Here is a 23661-nt window from a genome sequence, read left to right on the forward strand (position 1 = left end):
ATGAGGAAAGGGCTCTGAAAGCTGGAAAGAAGATGGTGGACTGCCTGGGAGTACAGGACTGGAGAAGCAACCAGGTGATGAGTTCGCTGTTTTGTTTTGATCGCCCACGTGTATCTGGACTGCACACAGGAGGGACCTGGGACCCAGAACTGTCAACAGGCACAGACCTGAATCCCAAGACGACCAGGAGAGGGAAGCCTGACAGAGACAGCAGGAGCTGGCCACCCCAAATGCCCACAGCGGCAGTTCTGAAGTGCTGGTGGGCTGAGCACCCCCTACCACCCCCGGGACGCTGATGCAGGCACAGTACTGAAGCCCCTCGCCAGCTCAGCGCCCACCCCACACTTGGAGCTCAGCAGGGCAGGCGGTCTACCCACAGGGGTAATACCAGCAGAGACTGGTGTCTCCCTGCCCTACACCAGGTGGCATAAGGGGATGAAGGCCCAGCACTCTGGCTCTCCCAGCTCCCCAGAGAAGGTGGCCCATGGAGGTGGGTTCAGCCCCTGCAGGTGGCCCAGTAAGTAACTGATCACAAGCCCCAGCAGTGCCAGAAGAGTGAAACAGATCAGAACAGCATGATCAGAAAACTAAACTGTCATTGGAACTACAGCCCACAAAAGTAGGCCAGATCCTATATGCTAAGCCTAAATCGGGTGACTGCCTGCTAAAGAAGAAGATTTTAAACAGGGTCAAGTCTCCTAACATAACCCAAATGCCCAGGATACGATAGAAAATCACCCCTAAAATACAAAGATCAGTGGAACAGAATAGAGAGCCCAGAAATAAACCCACACATATATGGTCAATTAACTTACGACAAAGGACCTAAGAATATACAATGGGGAAAGGACAGTCTCTTCAATAAATGGCGCTGGGAAGACTGGACAGACACATGCAAAAGAATGAATCTAGACCACTCTCTTACACCATACACAAAATTAACTCAAAATGAATTAAAGAGCTGAATGTAAGACCTGAGCCTAGAAGAACTTCTAGAAGCAAACATAGGTAGTAAGCTCCTTGACATAGATCCTGGTGACGATTTTTTTTGAAATCTGACCCCAAAAGTAAAAGCAACAAAAGCAAAAACAAGTGGGATTACATCAAACTGAAAACCTTGTGCACAGTAAAGGAAACCATCAACAAAGTGAAAAGTCAACCTATGGAATTGGAGAAAATATTTGCAAATCATATCTCTGATAAGGGGTTAATATCCAAAATATAAAGAGCTCATACAACTCAATAGCAAACACCAAACAATCCAATTAAAAATGGGCAGAATATCTGAACAGACATTTTTGCAACGAAGACATGCAGATGGCCGACAAGTACATGAAAAGATGCTCAACAATACTAATCATCAGGGAAACGCAAATCAAAACCAAAATGAGATCTCACCTCACACCTGTTAGAATGGCTGTCATCAAGAAGACAGGAGAGAACAAGTGCTGGAGAGGGTGTGGAGAAAAGGGAGCCCTTGTGCACTGCTGGTGGGAAAGTAAAAACACCATTTGGTCCACCAATCCCACTCCTGGGGATTTATCTGAAGAAAACAAAGGCACTAACTTGAAAAGATACATGTACCTCCATGATCATTGCCGCATTATTTACACCAGCCGAGATATGAAAACGACCTACGTGTCCATTGCCAGGTGAACGAATAAAGCAATTATGGTATATATACACAGTGGAATAATATTCAGCCATAAAAAAGAATGACATCTTGCCATTTGGGACAACATGGATGGACCTTGAGGGCAGTATGCTAAGTGAAATAAGCCAGACAGAAAAAGACAAATATTGTATGATCTCACTTACATGTGGAATCTAAAAAGAAAAAGAAAAGCAAAAACCAAGCTCATAGATACAGTGGCTGCCAGGGATGGAGGGGCTGGTGGTGCTGGAGGGTGGGCAAAAGGGGTGAAGGGAGACAAAAGGTACAAACTTCCAGGTATAAAATAAGTAAGTCCTGGGAACGTTATGTATAGCATGATGATTATCGTTACTAATACTGTGTCATATATTTGAAATTTGCTAACAGAGTAGATCTTAAAAGTTATCATGACCAGAAAAAATTCTGTAACTATGTATGGTGACAGATGATAATTAGACTTATTGTGGTGATCATTTTGCAATATACACAAATATCCAATCATTATGTTGTACACCTGAAGCTAATATTATGTTGTATATCAATTATACCTCAATGAAAAAAGAAAGAAAGGAAGGAAGGAAGGAAGGAGGGAAGGGAGGGAGGGAGGAAGGAAACCACCCATAATACTAAGAGTTAGGTAAATCACAATTTGCATCAGAGAAGACAATCTACTGACGCTAACACTGAGATGAACCAGATGTTGGAATTATGTGACAAAGATTTTCACACAGTCATTATAAAAGTGTTCCAAGTAATTATGAATTCTTTTGACACAGATTAAAGAAATAGAAAACCTCTGCAAAGAAATAGAAGTTATACAACAGAACCAAATGGGAATGATAGAACCAAAAAACACAGGAGCCAAAATAAAAATAATATACATAACACTATGAAAAAATCATGCAGATATATTAAAATAAATACATCAAAGCCAAGGGCAATATGCTGAGGAGTCTTAGTAAATGTTTACTATGTGCCAGGTACTGTTTTAAGCATTTTCCTTGTATTAATTCATTTAATCTTCACAACAGCCCTGTGACGTAGATATTAGTATCCTTGTTAATGGGTGAGGAATCTGACACACAGAGAGGTTGAGTGACTTGCCTAAGATCACACAGCTTACTAGAGGTGGAGTCGGGGAGTCTGTCCTAGAGTCTCTGCTCCTGTCCACGTGTAGTATTGCTTGGTATTATGCTGCCTCTTTCAGAGAATGGAACGAATTCCAGTGAGAAGTCTTAGTGGGCATCTCTGCCAGGGCTGCTGCTAAGCCTCCTCACGGGCCCCTCCTCCTCCTCTTCCATCTCCTCCTACAGCCCAGAATTAGCACAGCTGCCAGAGGATCTCCACTTGACATGCCAATCAGCCTGCTTCACTCCCCAGCCTGAGTCTCCCCAGCGGCTCACATCACACTCGGAATAACATCCTGCCTCCTTCCCAAGACCTGCGGGCCCTGCCTGTGTTTTCAGATCCCCCTCCGCCCACTCTCCTGTTCATGCCAACCTCCACCCTCAGACTTCCTCGCTCTTCTTTGCACTCATCCCTGCCCCAGGCCCTTTGCACTTGCCCTTTCCCCTCCCGGAATGCTTGTCCCCCAGATCTTCACTTGGCCACTTGCTTTTTTCACATTTCTGCTCCAAAGTCATCTTCCCAGGGAGGCCTCCCATGACTGCATTTTATTGTCTTCAGATCAATCTCACTATCGTTCCTTTTTGACTGTCTTTCTCCCCAACTAAAACTGACCAGAGGGGGAATTCCCTGGCAATCCAGGGGTTAGGACTCCACACTTCCACTGCAGGGGGCACGGGTTCGATCCCTCGTTGGGGAACTAAGATCTTGCATGCCGCGTGGCACAGCCAAAAAAAAAAAAAACTGGGGCAAAAAAAAAAATAATTAAAAAAATAAATAAACCTGACCAGCGGGAAGGTCGTGTTTATCTTGCTTACTGCTTCATCACCAGTGGCTAGAACAGGGCCTGACTTAGTGTAGGAACTTAAATATTTGTTGAATGAACAGATAAATGAATGGATGAGATATAGTTTTCATTACCTGGAAAGCAGAGAGATGAAGTTTTTATTTTCAGACCTAATTTTTAAAAGGTCACACAGGTCCTAACGTAAAAGATGTCGTATAATAAAATAGAAGACAGTTTCACCAGCATAGTTCATAGATTAACAACAGTATTAACATTTATTATATTCTGCCTTCAAAATATACATGTTGTATTTCTTAAAACGTGGCATTGGTAAGAAACTTACCCTTAAACCTTAATGCTTTTTAAGCTACAGTAACCAAGACAATATGGTACTGGCACAAAAACAGAAATATAGATCAATGGAACAGGATAGAAAGCCCAGAGATAAACCCACGCACCTATGGTCAACTAATCTATGACAAAGGAGGCAAGGATATACAATGGAGAAAAGACAGTCTCTTCAATAAGTGGTGCTGGGAAAACTGGACAGCTACATGTACAAGAAGGAAATTAGAACACTCCCTAACACCATACACAAAAATAAACTCAAAATGGATTCGAGACCTAAATGTAAGACTGGACACTATAAAACTCTTAGAGGAAAACATAGGAAGAACACTCTTTGACATAAATCACAGCAAGATCTTTTTTGACCCACCTCCTAGAGTAATGGAAATGAAAACAAAAACAAACAAATGGGACCTAATGAAACTTAAAAGCTTTTGCACAGCAAAGGAAGCTACAAACAAGACGAAAAGACAACCCTCAGAATGGGAGAAAATATTTGCAAACCAATCAATGGACAAAGGATTAATCTCCAAAATATACAAACAGCTCATGCAGCTCAATATTAAAAAAACAAACAACCCAATCCAAAAATGGGCAGAAGACCTGAATACACGTTTCTCCAAAGAAGACATACAGATGGCCAAGAAGCACATGAAAAGCTGCTCAACATCACTAATTATTAGAGAAATGCAAATCAAAACTACAATGAGGTATCACCTCACACCAGTCAGAATGGCCATCATCAGAAAATCTACAAACAACAAATGCTGGAGAGGGTGTGGAGAAAAGGGAACCCTCTTGCACTGTTGGTGGGAATGTAAATTGATAGAGCCACTATGGAGAACAGTATGGAGGTTTCTTAAAAAACTAAAAATAGAATTACCATATGACCCAGCAATCCCACTACTGGGCATAAATCCAGAGAAAACCATAATTGTAAAAGACACATGCACCCCAATGTTCATTGCAGCACTATTTACAATAGCCAGGTCATGGAAGCAACCTAAATGCCCATGGACAGACGAATGGATAAAGAAGACGTGGTACATATATACAATGGAATATTATTCAGCCATAAAAAGGAACGAAATTGGGTCATTTGTAGAGATGTGGATGGATCTAGAGACTGTCATACAGAGTGAAGTAAGTCAGAAAGAGAAAAACAAATATTGTATATTAACGCATATATGTGGAACCTAGAAAAATGGTACAGATGAACCGGTTTGCAGGGCAGAAACTGAGACACAGATGTAGAGAACAAACGTATGGACACCAAGGGGGGAAAGCAGCGGGGGGGGGGGGTGGTGTGATGAATTGGGCGATTGGGATTGACATATATACACTGATGTGTATAAAATTGATGACTAATAAGAACCTGCTGTATAAAAAAATAAATTAAATAAAATTCAAAAAAAAAAACAACCTTAATGCTTTAAAAAAAAATCTCTTAATTGGCCAAGACTTTAGAGTTCATCTATTATCAGACACGTGTGGAGCACAGGACATTAAAAGCACCTGCTGCTGGGCTGATCTCCAGAATAAGCCAATGTCATCCTTGTCCTGACCTTTGTCCCCTGAAGCCCTCCTCTTCCTCGATGAGGGTAAAGCCTATTTTTTCCCCACAAAGACCCGTTCCAGCCCCTTTCTCTGTGACATCAACGCAGAGGCCTCAGGACACTAATGGCCTCTCACCCGGGCCCAGTTCTTGCCCTGTTCGTTGTTTTCCTTGTGTGTGTGCACGTGGGCACATGCAGGGCTCTCCACACCGCCTGCTGGGTGCTCTGGGCAAACGAAGACACACACACATCAGCAAGTGAGAGATCCCCTTTGCACAAGGAAAGGTCCGACTATGACTCAAACAAATCTCTCATCCTTCCGACTCCCTTCCCTAACTTCTCTATTTTCGCTGCTCTCATTTTTCCATCTTTGTGACGAAGGGCTGAATAAGAGATGTAAGAGGAGGAGCTCGTGGGAAGCAGGTAATTAGGACTCGACTTGAGGTTGAGTTCGAGGTTTCAGTGGGACGGGCTGGCCTGAGTCATCCCTGCCGCCGTCTGTGGACACAGGCTCAACCATCCGAAGACCCTGCCTTCGAAGGGTCCTGCAGCTCTGCCTCCTTTTTGGTCCAGGCGCTCATCAGAACGACTGAGGACCATCTCCTGGCCGCTGTCACCCTCTCCTTCCAGTCTAGTCTCTTTAAACCTTAATTCCAAGTTTTTCATTCTTCAACAGCTATTTCAGGGCCGACACTGTGTTTCCAGGCAACGCTGGGGATAAAACAAGCTCCATGGTTCCTGGCCTTGCAGAGGTTCCCATGATGACACCACCCTGTTTCCCAGAGGACGACTCCAAAGGCTTACAGACACCCCGCCCCCAGCATCGAATTCAAGTCCCTTCCCCAGGCTGGTGCTGCACCCCATCTCCGCATCCTGCACGGCAGGGAGCCTCTGCCGTCACACCTCTGTGTACGCTCACCTCCCTCCCGCCTCCCTCTCCACCCCTCAACGCTCTGTCCTTCACAGCTTCATTCAAAGCACGCCTCTCTACCAGGCCCCTCTGATCCCCTGGCCCAAGACGTGCGCTCTCCATCTCTGAGTTCTCACAGGACCTTGTGTACACTTCCGACACCCATCACGTTATACTTGGTATCAAGCGAAATGTACATTTAGTTCCTCTATGAAGCCATCAGAGAAAAGGGTCCACGTCTTACCCATACTGGTGGTTCCCCATGGCTCCCCTTCGGCCGCTGCCTTACAACACAGGGTACCTTATACAAAAGGTGATCATATAATTCGTTATAGTTTCTTGTCCACACTAGAACCCTTTGGAGAGTGAAAGGGGCCCTCTTAATCATTATGCTGGGCTAGAAGTAAAGGTAAAATTGACCCTGGCTACTTGGATACGTGGTCCTCTATTTATGCCACATGAAGGCTCCATGAACAATGTATGAAATAAGAGGAAACACTGGCTGGGTCGACAGCCAGTGAGCGGCGTGGGGCAGTGGAGGAGGGGGTCTTCCCTAGAGCTGGGGCTGCTGAGGACGGTTCCCTGGAGCAGGTGGTCCCTGAGGTATGTCCCAGGGAAGGGACAGGATTCAGGAAGGTCCAATGAGACAGAGAGAAGAAGGAATGACATCATGCAAGGACAGGATGATAGGAGCAAAGACAGAACCGCATTTGACATTTTCAGAGAAAAGTGAGTACGGCTGAAACCGGCAGTTTATATGGGGGAGAAATTGGCAACCGGGTTGGAAAGTGCAGTAAGAAGGATCTGGGGGGCGGACACCAGTCTGGGAGAGGGGGGTGCGTAGGCTTCACGCAGGAGGTAAGGGCAAGCTCCTGAATGTTTCTGAGCAAGAAAGAGACAAAGAAAATGCAGAATTGTGGGGAGGTTAGTCTCACAGTTGTGTTTATTTACTTATTTTGAAATTTAGGGGTTTGTATTTATATTAATGAGTAGTGTTACAAAAACAATTTTCACAGAATTCCTTAAGGTATTAAGGCTTCTTGATATGTTTCGGAATTCGTATTTCTCTTTTGTTAAATATCTCTTTTTGGTTTTGGTCGTGCTGGGTTCTCAGCCTTCACATGGATTAACATGAATATTTTACTATTAAGTATTATATTTGTTAAATTATATCTATTATAAGAATGTGGCCCATATATACATGGAATTTCCCTTTAATTATTTAAGATAAAGAAGTTTTAAGTTTTGCCAAATCAAGATTATCAATTATTTTCTTACTCTTTCCATTTATTTATTTATTATTATACTTTTAATTTTATTTTTTAAATTAATTTTTACTGGAGTGTCGTTGCTTTACTCATGGCTGTGTTTACAGAGAGGTGAGGCTGAGGAGAGGGAGGTCACATGGGATCCACGGAAATAATCTTGATGTGAGATGACCAGGAAACATCAGTAACCATAAAGAGTGGTCAGGAGACCCGAAAGGGAAGAATTAACAGGACTTGTGACCCGAGGGAGTCAGGGATGGCTTTCGGGTGACACTCTGCACAGGTATCTATTGGGATCACAGTTGGAAATATGGACGTCAAGAGGCAGAGGTGACTGGAGGGAGAGGATGAAGTTAAATTTCTGCATCCTCAGTGTGAGGTACCAGTGGGTCTTCTGGATGGAAACGTCCAGTAGACAGCCAGACAGAAAAGCCTAGGAGGTGGGAGAGATGAGGAGAAGCAGAAGTGATTTAGAAGGAGTCATCATCCACGGACGGAGAGACAGGTGGAAGACAGAAAGGGATGAGGTGTCTTGGGGCCAAAGTGTGGGAAGAGCATCATGGATTATGAAGGATTGGATCTCAGGGAGATGCATGCCCTGGGAGGGGAGGGGAGAGATAAGGAGACCAAGAAGGGCTCATTCTGGGGAAGGAACTGGATGATGCAGAGTCCTGAGGGCTAGAGGAAGTTTCGAGCAGGAAGTGGCTAATTCTGTCAAATTTGACAGAGGGATCGAGAAGGACAAAGACTTTGTGCAAAACGGCTTTGGCAATTGAGATGAGGATGAAAATGAACAGTATCCGAGGAAGTGAACGTGATATGCATTTCTCTGGCCAACGATGTGGCCCGTGTCAGAGGCATGGTGATGTGATGTGTGCTTCCATCCTTAAGAAGGATGAATGGCACAACAGCCAAGTTAGGTTCAACCAAAGTACGAACGGTCGTAATATTGATCAGGCTGTGACCTATGACCAAAATACCTAAATGACAGGCACTAACCTGTGATATCTTTTTTCACCCAGAAGGTAGCAGTACCGGGCATAGAATAAAGAACTTTTCTTGATACAGATCCCGTCGTAATGATACCTGAAAAATAAAGGTTGTCTTCAAGATGATGTCAAACCACTGGCGTGCTTTAGAGAAGACACAGAACGGACTAGCCAAGGAAGACAGAGTTCTTCTCTGGGTTTCATCATTGACTCCATTTATTAGGAAAAGCTAATCAGTCATGCGGCCTGACCAAGCTCTGTTAGGTGGACAATTTCATACTATTTCACATGCATCAACTTTGAAACGGGCTTGCAGATGTTCTCCTCTGCTTTCCCGACTTATGACACTCCGATCTTAGAGAGATGCCACAGGGAAAGCCTCCGGTTGCCTCCGCCATTGACTTTCTCAAAGGGAGGTGGACCGATGCCAGTGTCCCCTCTGTTGAATGGACTCAGGTTCTCAGACCCCCAGTAGGAAGGTTGGTTCCTCCTCTGCTGAGCCGGGGAAAGGCAGCAGCTCATATGGGCTCCTAGCAGCCCCACAAAATTTTTTCAAATTAACTGTTGCCCAGTGTTTAGCTTGGCAAACTCTTCCATGCTTTCCACTCCTTCAAGGGTGGCAGGCTCCTTCCCTAGTTTGGCTTCCACCCCTTCTTACTGATTTCCTGATCTCACTGATTTCTCCTGATTTTTCTTGATTTAAAACAAACAACAAATAACAATGATAATTGAGTGACAATTATAACAGGATGCACCCGATAACACTGGAATTTCCTTTCAAGTTAAAAATATCGCCCGGGTACCTTCTGTCTCCTGAATAGAATTCAAATACGCGAATTAGATGAACACTTAGAAATTTTAGTTCAAGGAGTAATTAAAACAGTTTTATTGTTCTAGGGATACAGTTACTTAATTATTTCAACAATTAGACATTTACATGTCTAAACGTTGGAAGTGTCAGAAACAGAAAAATACACTGTGACTTTTGTATTTTAACAAAATCTCTCAAGAAGATAGAGACTCGTATTTGGTCCTGGCATCACCTGAATTATATCAGGCACTGGGAATTTCATATAATTATAGGAACTCTTTGGTAAGAGCTGATATTTATCGTTTGTTTAGTTTTGGATTCCTTTGGTCACCCATTTTGTGATTTTTCAAAATGTGTGTTTTTAACATTTAAAATAAAACAAACTGCTTGTGATTATGGATGACTTTGTTTTTTGCTTCTTTTGTTTTTTGGTTTTCTATTATGCACATGTTAACTTTTAAGAAATAAGTGTTATTTAAAAAAATAATAAAATAAAACAAAAATGATCAACCTACCTGGCATTTCCTCTTGTGCCCAGCCTCCGGGTGCCAAGATCAGGGAAAACCAAGTGCACGAGCTAAAAGAATAAGCCAGATTTAAAGCTGCAATTTGAAAATTTAGAAATAGAACTTCCAGCTTCGTCTCTTACCACGTTTAAACTGTATTCCCTCTTTTCTGATCATTAAGAAAATATATGTAACTGAAATTTGGAAAAGTCAGACAAGTATAAAGAAGGAAACACAAAACTCAGAGGTATCCCTCTGCCATGTAAACCTCAGTGTGGTCCATTCCCATCTTTTTTCCAAAGCCTCACTGCGTACATGGATTCTGTGGGTCTACATAGGAAATACCTGCATCGCACAATTAGCATGTCTGCAGTTCTGCTTTCCACTTTCTTCCCTCCAACTTGTACCATAAACACTTCCCCTTGTCATTAAAAATCCTCTGAAAACAGAGAAGTATCAATACTAACACCGCAAAATAGTCCAGCATGCGAGTGTGCCATGAATTTTACCAGTTTCTTTTTTCCAATGTGATTGGCATTTTCACTTTTTTTATTATTCGTTTACCTAATTTTTTCATTTTAAAGGTTTTGTTAGCAAATGCTGTTAAATATTGAATAACAGAGCTACTTCTGACTCAACGTTTCATCTCTCCGTTATCTTATCTTTTTTTTTTTGGCCGTGCCATGCGGCATGCAGGATCTTAGTCCCCCGACCAGGGATCGAACCCCTGCCCCCTCCATTGGGAGTGCAGAGTCTTAACCACTGGACCGCCAGGGAAGTCCCAAACCCCACCATCTTTCTGATGTACGTTTTGTTAGACAGCACTGATATGATGTCTATGACCAATTACATTAAAAAAAACCAGAAGTCTGTTTTTTTTACAGGTTTACAGGTCGTTCACAGGTCCATGACAAGCATGGTATCCAAGTGGATGTCTGTTGAAAAGGGAAATCCTGGATTGTGGTAAAATTACAAAAATACAAAGCAGGAAGGCAGGATGTTCCAAGCTGTCGTGTAATGATTTCTGTGATTTTCTACAATTTGCTCCGGAGTCACTCAGCCTCCGCTTCTGCCTTCCTCCTTTTTTTATTCTTAGCTTCCAAAAGCAGCAGGATTTGACAGTGTCTTGAAGCGTTTCTCTTGGCTGGCGCCAGGCCCCACCTCTTCCTCCAGGAAGCCGCCCAAGCCCAGGTGGGAAGGCACAAGTCAGGGATGGAGAGGCAGGTCTTGGCATATCGAGGTCACGAGGCCAAATCGAGGCTTCTTCAGGGAAGGAGAACCAGAACGTACGAGAAAATAAATGACAACAGGAGTTAAAAGAAAACGTCAGCCACGTCTAAAGGCAGAATTCGGAGCCAGAAGTTCCTACTTTCAACCACAGATTGACCATTTCATCTTCTCTTGATAAAATCACTTAAACCCTTCCCTCTAGGTCTAGTTGTAAAATAATAGCTACCGAAAAGAATTATCCGCAAGCATGCAGCAGGCTCAGATTCAAGGCCCTGGCATATCATCTGGTGTTTTGGAGGGAGAAGCAGAAACAAATTCCTAGTTGCCTGGCAGGACAGTAATCCACACGTCTTATTTTACTGAGTATTTCCAACCCCAGACTATCCTGTGATTTCATTTTATAATCGGGAACACCACAGTTACAATTTAAAAAGCGACTGAGATGATCATTTCCAAAAGATGTAATAAGTAAAAAAAACCTTATCTACCTAGTATATAGAGCTCACATAAATCAATAGGAAAAACACTAATACCCCAATAGAAAGTGATCGGATAATAATGTGCATGCATGAAGGATACACATAACCAAAACACATGCCAAAGGACTCACCTTCCCTAACCATACAATAAATGCCAGTTGAAACAGCTAAATGTAGTTCTTACCCAACAAATTCCCTAGGTCAAGGATATCACGGATTTGGGTAAGAATATCAAGAACTATCATGTGGGCTTACAATTGTCTAGAATCTCTCTGAGGGAAATTACCAGATACAGATGGAGACTTATGTTACTCAGAATAGAGAAAAATTATAAACATCATAAATTTCCAATAAGGAAAATGGTTAAATGAATTCTGGAACAACCAGAAAAATATTTCACAGCCATTCTACACCATGCATTTAGAAATATTTTAATGTGAAAATGTTTATGACATTCTAAGTGAAAATACGTTACGTACGTAATTATAAAAGTTAACGGCCCTTGGTTGCTTCCTATGTGCCAGGACTGTCCAATTCTCTCTACGTGTGTTTTTCTCATGAATTTCTTAAAAGCCTCTCATGAAGGAGGTACTATTATTAACATTATGAATATTCTCGTTTTACAGATGACAAAGTTGAGGCACAAAAAAGTTAAATAACTTGCCCAGGATTGTAAACTAGTTAGTCTGATTCTAGGCTTAGGGTTACCTGTCTGTCTGTCTGTCCATCCACCTGTTTGACCATCCACATGTCCATCCATCCATCCACACATTGATCCTCCAATCCATCCATCCTTGTGGTGTCTACACAAGAGGCTGGGGCGTGAAGACAGAGGCAGGCAGCAAGGTGAACTGAGACACCCCCTGCCAGGGGACTTGCACCTTCAGGCTTTCAGCTAAAATTTGGTTATAAAACTCTAAAAAGTCCTCGACTCAAATCGCCCACCATGAGATAGAGAGAGGACGAAAAGGAGGATGTGTAAGGGGGTTTCTTGCAGCAAGACCACTCCCTGACCTATGAAGGGTGTGCAGGACGGGATGGTCCAGTCACCTGGGGCCCAGGGGAAGCGGGTTCACAGATTTGCCTGAAGGGCTGATCGTAAGGCCCTTGCAGTCAGTGCCTGGCTTGGGCAGAGGACTCCGGATGGACGAGAGATGGCTGGCCAGCCAGTGGCCTTGGGGGGAAGGCAGAGGAGCACGGCTGCTGCCCTGGCTCAGCACACCCACAGCCTGTTCAGGCCAAGAGTGGCTGAGAAGTTTCGACGGCCAGACACTGGTCACCCGTGATAAAGAGCTGACAGCTGGGAGAGCCGGGACTCTGTCCAGCAAGGCCCCCCAGGATGGGCAGTCAGGCTTCAGAGTCATTCACCAAGGCCAGGGATGCATTCTAGGACATTCCCAAGGGCTGCCCTGCAGAAGCCAACAAAGGCACCAGGAGACAAGGGTCTGCCTGGCCTCCCAAAGTGTGAAGCTGTGCAGTAGAAACTTTGCAGCCGCTTTTACCTTCCCCTCCCACGGGGTCCAACCAACACCCAGCAAGGTGGTAGGAAATATGGGAGGGAGGAAGAGGAGACCCCTGCAACTAGTTCTCTGCTGGCGAGAAACCTCGCTGAAGGACTGCGGAAGCGATTCCACGTTAAACCCAGCTCAGAGTTTGGACGTTATATGGGGCTGGACATTCGAAGCGTCAGATGGATACTGTTTGGTAAACTAGAAGGACAATGGGGCTTTGTGTCACCCAAGGAGCTCTAGAGAGGTCAGGCTGCCTGCTCAGATGCTCTGTCAGGAGGGAGGAAGAACCACCGCGTGGGCAGGACCGAAGGGACGTGGGAAACAAACAGAGAGGCCTCTGTGATCACTCCCCGCTCCTGCTGGCATGTGTATGTGAGTGTGCCGGGGGCCTGCAAATAAACCACACATGTGCTTGCATCTCTGGACAGTGAGGTCGTAGCCGGCATTTATCTTCTTTTCTTTTATACCCTTCTCTCGAATTCCCACATTTTCTATAAAGGGAATGTGTTCTTTCATAATCAGAAAAACATCAGGAAATGTTACTTTAAAAAAAGGAAGTCAGCCTTTGGGAAATTTCCTCATCCACATAAGCCATCACTTGCACTGGGAGTGAGATGACCTGTCATATAGCCGGGACTGCCGAGCAGAGCAAGAAACACCCCAACATCTGCACAGGAACTTGGTGTGGAGTCTGGAATCAACCCCAATCCCGGGGGGGAGGCAGGAAATGAGAAGCGGGTATTTTGCTGTTTCTCTTGTAAACAAGCTTTGGGATCACATCCTTTTCCCCTTCCTCTCCCTTCTCCACTGAGTCACAGATTCAGCAGCTCAGGGTCCCTTTCCAAGACCAGCACCACTGAACTGACTCATTCTTTGGGCAAATTCCCAACGAGAACTGAAAGCTAGGACCTCAGTGTCTTGGGGGATGGATTCGAAGGGAAGTAGGAAGATCAAAAATGCTAGACAAATGCCCATGGTCACGCACCGGAGGCTCTTTTTAACTCTTTTTTCAGAACACCCTGCAGTAGGACTGCCCTTGAGGGGAAACCACTTCGAAGAAAATCTGAGAGAGGTTTTGAAAAGGAGCCTTTGATTTCTTAAAAAAGGAAGTAGAGATCATCCAGAACCAAGACGTGTCAAGCTCAAGTCACCCCACTCCCATCTGATAAGGCTGCCAGATAAGGAAATGGCTTAGTGCCAGGATACCCAGACTAGCAAAGCCCTTGCGGAAGTGCCCCAATGTGCCTAGTGAAGAAATGACAAAATGTGGGCTGAGTGATAAGACAGCCGGGGGAATTCCTGGCTGGTTGGAAAACCTTCCAGAGACACCCAGCGAGCTCCAGAGCCTAACACGTTGCACGTGTCCACATTGCTTTTGATTTATTGAAGGAGGGATAAGAGACGTGCTATTCCCACGTGTGAGCTTCAGCAGGCTGAGACGACTGGATGACTATGAGTCTAGAAGATACGGCAGGTCAGCACTAAGAAGCTGCCAACTCGGAATAAGGGAACAGCCACTCTTGGGTTCCCACGGTCACGGGCATAATGACCACAGTCTGATAACAAGGACAACATATTGTATCTACATGGAGTGCTTTATAGTTTATAAAGCAGTTTTGGGAGGGCTAGCTTACTTTTAATTCGTGTGAAAAAAATACCAAAGGGTTATTTTTTCTTTTTTTGGATCACAAGCTTACAATGAAACCAGCAAAGTGGCATGGAAGCATGAAAGCCAATAGTAGCCCAAAAAGTTAAAAAAGAAAAATAAAAGCCCCGTCCTCTGAGCCCTCCTGGGACACTGGGCTGTACCCTTGGGGAACCTACCTTTGAAGAGAAACACCAATAAACTGAAGTCATAATGAAACAAGTAGTCAGAGAAGTAAAAATTTGGGACCGAAGAGTATTCAATGAAGAAGGGAAGACACGAAGGTTTAAACAATTGTTTCCAATATTTGAGCAGCTGCCATATTAGAAGATTCTACTCCCTATTTTATGATTATCCAAAGTGCAGAGCTTCCACCAATGACTGTGTTTCAGGGATGACGACTGTGGCTAGAGAAATGGGTCTAAAAATGTCGGTGTTTTGGAAACATCATTGGAATCTACAGAATTGCTGGTGGGAGGGCAACGGAAGCCATCATTTCAGAAGACGATCTGGTCCCATCCCCAGACGTCACAGTCACACAGCCCATCAGCCTGCAAGTTCACCCTCGGACACACACGCCCAAGAGAACATCTCCACATGCATAGCAGGAGATACACACGTGAATGTTCACAACAGCAAAATTGGGAAACAACCTAAATGCTCATCAAAGGGAGAGAAGATGGGTAAACTGAACTACTACACAACAGTCAAATGAATGTAGAGGAATCCTGATATAATAATAAGTGGAACAAGTTCCAAAAGATGACATATAACATGACCCTCCTTTTTAAAAAGTTAAGTCACATATAACATGACCCTCCTTTTTAAAAAGTTAAGTCACAAAAATAAAAAAAATGGGCTTTTAAAAGAAATACATTACATAAAATAAGTCAGACAGAGAAAGCCAAAGATGGTATGATCTTACTTATATATGCAATGTAAAAAACAACCGTAAAACAAAAACAAAAACACCAATCTCACTGAAACAGAGAACAGATTGATGGTTGCCAGAGGTCGGGGATGGGGGTGGTCAAAATGGGTGAAGGGGGTCAAAGGTCAAAAAGAAGAAAACAACAAAAACAGAAAGACATACAAATGCACTAAAACTCTTTTTAAAAAGGCAAGATAACGATGAAGGGGTTGATGCTTCCCACCAGCGGGAAGGCAGGGGGATGGGATACAGGGATCTGGCCATATGGTTCATACGGGGCGGTGGGTTCACGGATGCTTATAACATTGTTAAAAAGAACGGAAGAAACAGAGGGAATCAGGCTGTGAGTGGATCGACGGTAAGAGCGTGTCACGAACCAATTCCATTCTGTCCACTGAGGACCACTGAGAAAGAGGGAGCAAGAAGGAAGGTAGGAAAGATGGGAGGGAGAGGTTGAACTGGCATCTCTGCGGCCGTAAGCAGGCTGGTCCCCCAGGTCATTTCAGCCCCGGCCAGGTGGCCCCTGCAGGGGTCTGATCCTGCAGGCTGTGAGCTGTCCCCAGGCCTGCAAGGAGTCGGGTGGCTTTCCATCCGCCTGTGCTCTGCTTGCCAAGCATGGATCCTGGGGAGGGACCGTGTCTGCCCAGAGGAAGAGCAGCTTCCTCGTTGCAGAAACGCGTTGCCCCCTCCCAGCTCCAAGCCCCCATGGCTGTCTCTGCCCAGAGAGGGCATTTTGTTCTCATAAAAGCTCCCAGCCAGAGGTGCTTTTGAAGGGCTCTTGCATTGGATGTGGAGTTGGACCAGTGACTTCCAAGTTCTCTTGGAAGTCCAGGATATTTTTGAGGGAATAGCAGGTGGAAAGAGGACTGACCCGTAAAGAAGGAGACCAGATTTGCTGCCCAAGCATTGTAACTGGCTGTGGGACCCTCCACCGTAATCACTCCTGGTTTGTTCCTAGACTTCTAATGCTACCAGCCTCTGCTGATGGCTGTGACACAAGACAAGACCTCAAAGATGCCAACTGTTTCCTCCCACCCACCTGTCCTTCCTGTGGGCCTCTCTCGCCTAAAGACCATTACAGTGTGGGACCCTGGGGCAGGTGGTCACGGACAGCATCACGGGAAGCACAGGACAAGCAGCCACCTTGGGAAGTCGTGAAGTGGTGGCAGAAGCTGGCTTCTGGGAAGGGGCCTGGAGCAGCCCAGCGCGGAGAAGCAGTGTCCCAGTGGTTTACATACGGACACACCGGAGGGAGAGAGAGGAGATGCCTGGTGACGTAGAACCTAGTCGCGGGCTGTCTCAGAGGGGACCCACCAGCCACATGTGGCCACTGAGCACTTGAAATGTGGCTGGTCCGAATTGAGATGGGCTGTACATGTAAAATGACGTGTCGGAGTTTTGAGATCCAGCACAAAGAAGAGAATGCAAAAAACAACGCATTCATTTTTAAATACTGATTCCATGTTGAACGATAGTATTTTGAATATTTTGGATTGAATTTAAAAGTTATAAAAGATTAATTTCACCTTAAAAAAACTTTTAAAATGAGGATCTAGAATATTTAAAATTGTATCTATGGCTCGTCTTACATTTTTATTGGGTAGTACTGGACTAAACTCTATGAGGCCCAGTCAAACTTCTTGCAGTTGGATGAAATGAGATATCCCGTTAAAAAAATTCTCCTTTTAACTTGTTTTGAGTGGATGTCTGTCTATTCCTGAAAACCGGATTGAAAATTAATACGATGCAATATACGATTGAAAGTTATTATTGTTAATTTAATAACAATTAAGCCCCGTGATTCTATTAATTCTTTCCATCAACAAATCCTATTGGCTCTGTCTTCCAAATACACCCAGATTTTGACCCCTTCTCACGACATCCACTGCTGCACCCCTGTCCGCTCCCTGCACACCTGGGCTCCTCCCACCTCCCTCAGTTGACCCCCTGGTTGTCTCTCCCTGGTCTCTGCCCTCCAGCCACTGCAGCCTCTTTGCTACTTGAGCCCCCTCCTGCCTCAGGGCCTTTGCGCTGGCTCTGCCTGCACTGCTCTTTGCTCATATAGCCCCATACTCACTGCCTCATCTTTTGGAAATCTGGACTCAAATGTTACTTCTCAGGGAGGCCTTCCCTGTTTGCCTTCCCTCCAATGACAAGTCCTCCCCTAAAACACACACACAGTCACACACACACAGTCCTTTCCTCCTTCCGCTCCATTTAGCATTTATACCACCTAACAGACTATATATTTTACCTTCTTTATCTCCCTCAGCTATAATATAATAAATGCAGTAAAGGCAGGAATTTTTCTCTGTTCTGTTCACTGTTGTACACTCAGCACCTAAAACAGTGCCGGCACATAGCAGCTGCTCAATAAATATCTGTTAGATGTGGAGGGTCTCAGATGGGCCATCCTTGTGCTAACGTTTGCTGTGTATTGCGTGGTCTAAACAAACCCCTGACAGAGTTCTTAACCTCCAGAGGAAACCTTTGAGAGCCCGTGAGTTCTCTAGGAACAAGCGAATTGTGGGAAGCATAAGCTGTCTGACACCACAAAGTGGCTCTTTGAGCTTATGGGGTCCTGAGCTGTGGCATTTCTATGCAGGGAATAATGGCCCAGCAAACCTGGCTGAGAACTGGGGGTATCTGAGGCTGCCATAGCTGCATTCTCTTGGGTGAATGCCACCCCATCCTTGAACTTTCCTGGCCCCTCACTATGAAGTATGGACAAAGGACGGAATGGCTTTCAGATGGAGATGAGGATGTATGTTAGCCATCGGGCTGGTTCCCAGGGTGAAGCCAGTTATATCCACTGAGAAGCCATCAGACCCAAATAAATCCCAGCATTTCCTCATCATTAACCTGCATGCTTTTTTTACTCAGTGGACACGTATTTTTATCTTCACAACCTACCTTCCCAAACGTGGCTGGGTTGACTTGGTTCTGAGCATTTTGCCCGCAGGTCTCCACATACATCTCATACATGAGGCAGCGAGGCACACTGTACCCTTCGCAGATGCAGAAGTTGTCAACCAACCTGGGGGCGGGGAGGAAGAAGAGCAGGAAGAGAAGGTTGGCATCAGTTTTTCGAGAGTGGGACACTTTGACAAGGGTCAGACACAAGCAAGGGACCCAACAAAATGAAATATGCTTACTTTATCGAATGCAAAGTCTCACCCACCAGCATCTGTAATGTGCTCAGCCCAGAGTTCAGAATATTGATTTAGACTATGGTGAGGTTTTGTTGTTGCTTTTAAATCTTTTTGGCGTACAGGCATATTAAAAAGAAGCCCAAACTACTGGGCTCAGCAGAAGCTGCTTCATGTAACTTTGTAAAGGTGGCAGCCAAGGTCTCTCACTGTGACGTAGAGATTTACTCGCTAAAACACAACACAATGCCCCCCCCCCCTTTGTAGAGTCGATCACCCCTGCAGGTGACAGCTGGAGCCCATGTGGTTTCCTAGGACCCGTGTGCCTGTGACCCAGGACAGGCGTGCACAACTCCTCCCCTTCCCCCGTCCCCCCGAAGCAGTCATTTGCACGACTGTTAAACCCGAGTGATTTAGGGCGGGCCACTACATTTTGATTCTTTAAATTGTAATGAGATGGAAGATGGAAGACACCAAGGGACAGAGAGGCAGGCCACCCTCCCTGCCCTTTACTTCCCATTGGGTGCAGAGCTCGGTAGCGTTCAGATGTGATCTGCAGCCCCCAGGCCCCGGCTCGGGGTGGGACCTTCAATGGCCCAAATGTTCCTGGGCCCCGGGGCAGGTGGGGTCCCCTGGCAACGAGGGGCTCTGCCCATGGCTCACAGCCCAGAGTCCAGCCCCGAGGGGACAGCCAGGTGCCTGTTCCAGCAGCAGGTGTGGGAGTGAGGGGGCAGGCAGTGCAGGTGACTGGGCTCAGAAGGTGTGGTCCACACTGACACCCAATCACAGCCTTCCCTTCTCTGGCTGGGGACAGACTGGCAGGTTTCTCCTCATTCTTTTCAAGAAATACATAAAGCAAGCCAGCACAGTTTTTAAACGCCGAAGAATTCTTTAGCAGGGAATTTACCAACAATGCATCTCCTCCTTTCTTACTGATGACCTACAGCTTATCTTCTGGGCTGAGGCAGGCTGAGGCCTACAATAACTTTCCTTGAGAGCAAGAGACCACAGTTGTTAACCCCATCTGCTTCCTGGAAGGAGGAAAAGTCAACATATGGTGGACGGCGGGGTGAGGGGAAGCTGTGGCCCTGTATTGGTTTCCTCAGGTAACCAATTACCATAGGCCAGGTGGCTTAAAGCAACAGAAATATATTCTGTCACAGTTCTGGAAGCTGAAAGTCCAAATCAAGGTGTCAGCCGGGTTGGTTCCTTCCAGAGGCGCTGAGGAAGCATGTGCTCCACGCTTTCCTCCTGGCTGCTGGTGGCTGCCAGAAACCCTTGGCATTCCTTGGCTTGTAGACTCATCACTCTAGTGCCCTCGCCTTCACCTGGCTGTCTCCTCGCCTCTTTTTTTTTTGGCTGCGTTGGGTCTTTGTTGCTGCGCGCGGGCTTTCTCTAGTTGTGGCGAGCAGGGGCTACTCTTTGTTGCGGTGCGTGGGCTTCTCATTGTGGTGGCTTCTCTTGTTGCGGAGCATGGGCTCTAGGCGAGCGGGCTCAGTAGTTGTGGCACGCGGGCTCGGTAGTTGTGGCTCGCGGGCTCTAGAGCGCAGGCTCAGTAGTTGTGGCTCACGGGCTTAGTTGCTCTGCGGCATGTGGGATCTTCCCGGACCAGGGCTCGAACCCATGTCCCCTGCATTGGCAGGCGGATTCTTAAACACTGCGCCACCAGGGAGGTCCCTCCTCATCTCTTCTTATAAGGACACCCATCACTGGATTTAGGGCCCACCCTAATCCAGTGGGGCCTCCTCTTAACTGGTTCCATCTGCAAAGACCCTATTTCCAAACAAAGTCACCTTCTGATATTCCAGACAGACATGCATTTTGGGAGGGGACACCATTCAACCCAGTCCAAGCCCAAGGAGGGGATTTTCTGAGACTCTCCCATAGCATCAGGGTGGGAACCTGACACTTTGGACACCTCACAATGGATTAATTACAGCTGCTGGGGCACCAATTATTTGCTTCACGGTTGAACACAGGGTAATGTCACTGGTGGTGTGTGGGGCAGTGGCAAATTCACAGCTCCACGAGATACTGATATTTATTTTATTAAGACATTTGCTGACATATAAAAAACCTACATGGGAAGTGTCACAGGAAAACACTGGCTAAGTTTGGGGAGGGGCAGCAAAACGTGACCAACATTAAGTGCAAGCTCACTTTTGTTTATTCATAGCTACTTCCGATGTAGTCATGGAATGGTCTCCTTAAAAAAGAAATGTGCAAAATACTCTCCAAAATGAGCTCGAGTGTAAACTTTTGCCAGTTGTTCTTCCTTGTCACTGAAATTCATGTGCTCTGGGCCTCTTGTCCTCCTATTTCAAAATGACACTGCTGAGTCTGACTGCCATCTGGGTGGACAATTCAGACCAAATTATACCACCAATGATATCCCACCAAGGTCCAGGACCAGAGTCTTTTCTCCGCCCACACTCAGAGAAAGGGCTGCCTCCTGGTGGTGAGCCCAGCGCCAATGTTTGGTACTTTTGCTGCTCCCGGAGATTCAGCCCAGGGCCTTTCATCTTCTCCCCAAAGTTCACAGCCAGATCTCACGGATGGCCCGTGGGAGGAGGCAGCACACACTAAGTGGACAAGTGGAAGGTCCTGTAAGAGCGTCTATGTTCAGATGGTGCCTTTACTTCAGCTCAGAGTACGTGCTTCCGCATTTAGTCTCCACGCCCAGAGGAACTTACGACCATGACTCTGACCCAGGGCTTCAAAGCTCACAGACCCAGGTGCAGGTTCTGACTCTGAGACGTCTCTTGGAGTTTTTGTGATGAGAAATCCAGGCATGGGATGTGGCTGGTACACTGGCTGGCACACGGCAGCTCTTACTGTTATCATTTTTACGTCCACCTCCAAAATCCTGAATGGAAGCGAGAAAGGCGTCCATGCTGGCAGACCGGCAGCACAGAAGCACCTACTGCAGGTGAGCCTGACTTTGAACTACAAGTGGGTCCGGTGGGGGGCGGGATGAGCATATGCAGGCAGTAGGGCTGGCCAGGACTCCTGGCAGGTGAGACTGGCCAAGGCTTGCTTTCACACGGAGCCACCAATACGGTTTTTGGCGATACGTGATTATAAAGCCTGTCCAAGTCTGGAGTCGATCAGATCACTCAGTTCCTTGCTTGGGTGCATGATCGCCTTCCCCATGTCTCACCATCAGACGAGGCTGACAGCTAAGATCTTGAGAATCTCATGACGCTCTCCTCGTTTTGAGTGATGGACAATCTGATCATTGCCAACTTCAGAGCACCCACACCGGGTCCTGCAGCTCTCACATTTCTGAGGGCTCCTTTTCCTCATAAAGAAAAATGTGACACTGGGAGTGACTGTACCCTTTGGTTCAGCCTGATCGAAGGCTATTACGAATTCTGTAACTTTCAAAGTAAATTTCCACCTCATGAACCTCAAGAGTCTGCAGAAATCTGAAAGCCGTATTTATATGCAGGAGACAGTTATTTAGTCTATAGCCAGGCTCGGCGTGCGTAGGGTTTAGGTGACATTTAGATTTTTTGCCTGAGGTCTGAGCCAGGGGTCCCACCTGTCCGACCTGTCGGATCTGTACCCTCAGCAGAGGAAATCAGGTCACTTCATCCTTCTGTGCTCCTCAGAGGTCTGACCACTTCTCTCCCCATTTCTACAATCCTTCCTGCCCGTGAAACAGAAAACTTCTAGTACTTCGGTTTCCAGAGGCGGGACGTTTCTTGCTCCTTGCGGGACCTTTCTTTCTCCTTGCGGGACCTTTCTTTGCCCTTGGAGAACTTATCACAAGTTGGTGGCAGAGGCACTGCAGTCTCTAAGGAACACTGGAAGCCCAAGCAGGATTGACTGGGAGATGAAACAATGAATATGCTAAAAATGGAGCGTTTCTTTCGTGCGACAACCATCAGCCCCTCCCTGGGCTTTCACCCGGAAGCCTGAGCTGTTTCTGGGCATCTGGACACCTCGCCCGCCGGTACTCACCACCACTCTTCCAGGAAGCTGGTCTCCTGGGCCATCTTCTAACACCCTCCAGGACGCCAAGCTCTGTTACAAACCGAGGGGCTCTGCTGTGTTTGGTTTTTAAAAAATTGTTCATGTTTTAATTCTGGTAAAATATATGTAACATAAAAGGTACCATTTTTAAATGCAGAGTTCAGGGGCATTAAGCACCTTCTCACCCCGCTGTGCAATCGCTGGTGCATCACCATCCATCCAAAGAATTCTGGTTGTCTCGCAAAACTGAAACTCTGTACCGGCCGGAAACGCTACTCCCCGTTCCCTCTCCCCCAGCCCCCGGCAACCACCATTCTCCTTTCTGTCTCTACGAAGTTGACTCCTCTTGGTGCCTCGTATAAGTGAAATCATATACTATTTGTCCTTTTGTGACTGGCTCATTTCATTTCGCATAATGTCTTCAAGGTTCATCGATGTTGCAGTCTGTATCAGAATTTCCTTCCTTTTTATATCTGAATAATAGTGCATTGTATGTACAGACCACATTTTGTTTATCCATTCATCTGCTGATGGACACTTGGATTACTTCCATCTTTGGCTATTGTGCATAACGCTGCTATGAACATGGGGATGCGAATATCTGTTCCAATCCTTGCTTTCAAGTCTTTGGGGCATATGCCCAGTGGGGGAATTGCTGGATCACATGGTGGTTCCATTTTCAATTTTTTGAGGAACCACTATCCTATTTTCCACAGTGGCTACACCAATTTACGTTCCCACCAAGAGTGCACAAGGGTTCTAATTTCTTCACATCCTCACAAAC

At 45.8% G+C, this 23661-nt stretch overlaps 1 protein-coding gene across 1 annotated transcript in view; it reads right to left on the reverse strand.

The window, feature by feature from the left end:
* RFX8 (regulatory factor X8) overlaps nt 1-18735 on the reverse strand; it is a 59807-nt gene extending 41072 nt beyond the window's left edge. Inside the window, exon 1 of the mRNA XM_061210912.1 lies at nt 18664-18735. Coding sequence (XP_061066895.1) covers nt 18664-18735 — 72 coding nt within the window. The remainder of the gene's footprint in view (nt 1-18663) is intronic.
* Between the last annotated feature and the right edge of the window lie 4926 nt (nt 18736-23661).

Source organism: Eubalaena glacialis, chromosome 14 (genome assembly GCF_028564815.1).
Source record: "Eubalaena glacialis isolate mEubGla1 chromosome 14, mEubGla1.1.hap2.+ XY, whole genome shotgun sequence".
Classification (NCBI taxonomy): domain Eukaryota; kingdom Metazoa; phylum Chordata; class Mammalia; order Artiodactyla; family Balaenidae; genus Eubalaena; species Eubalaena glacialis.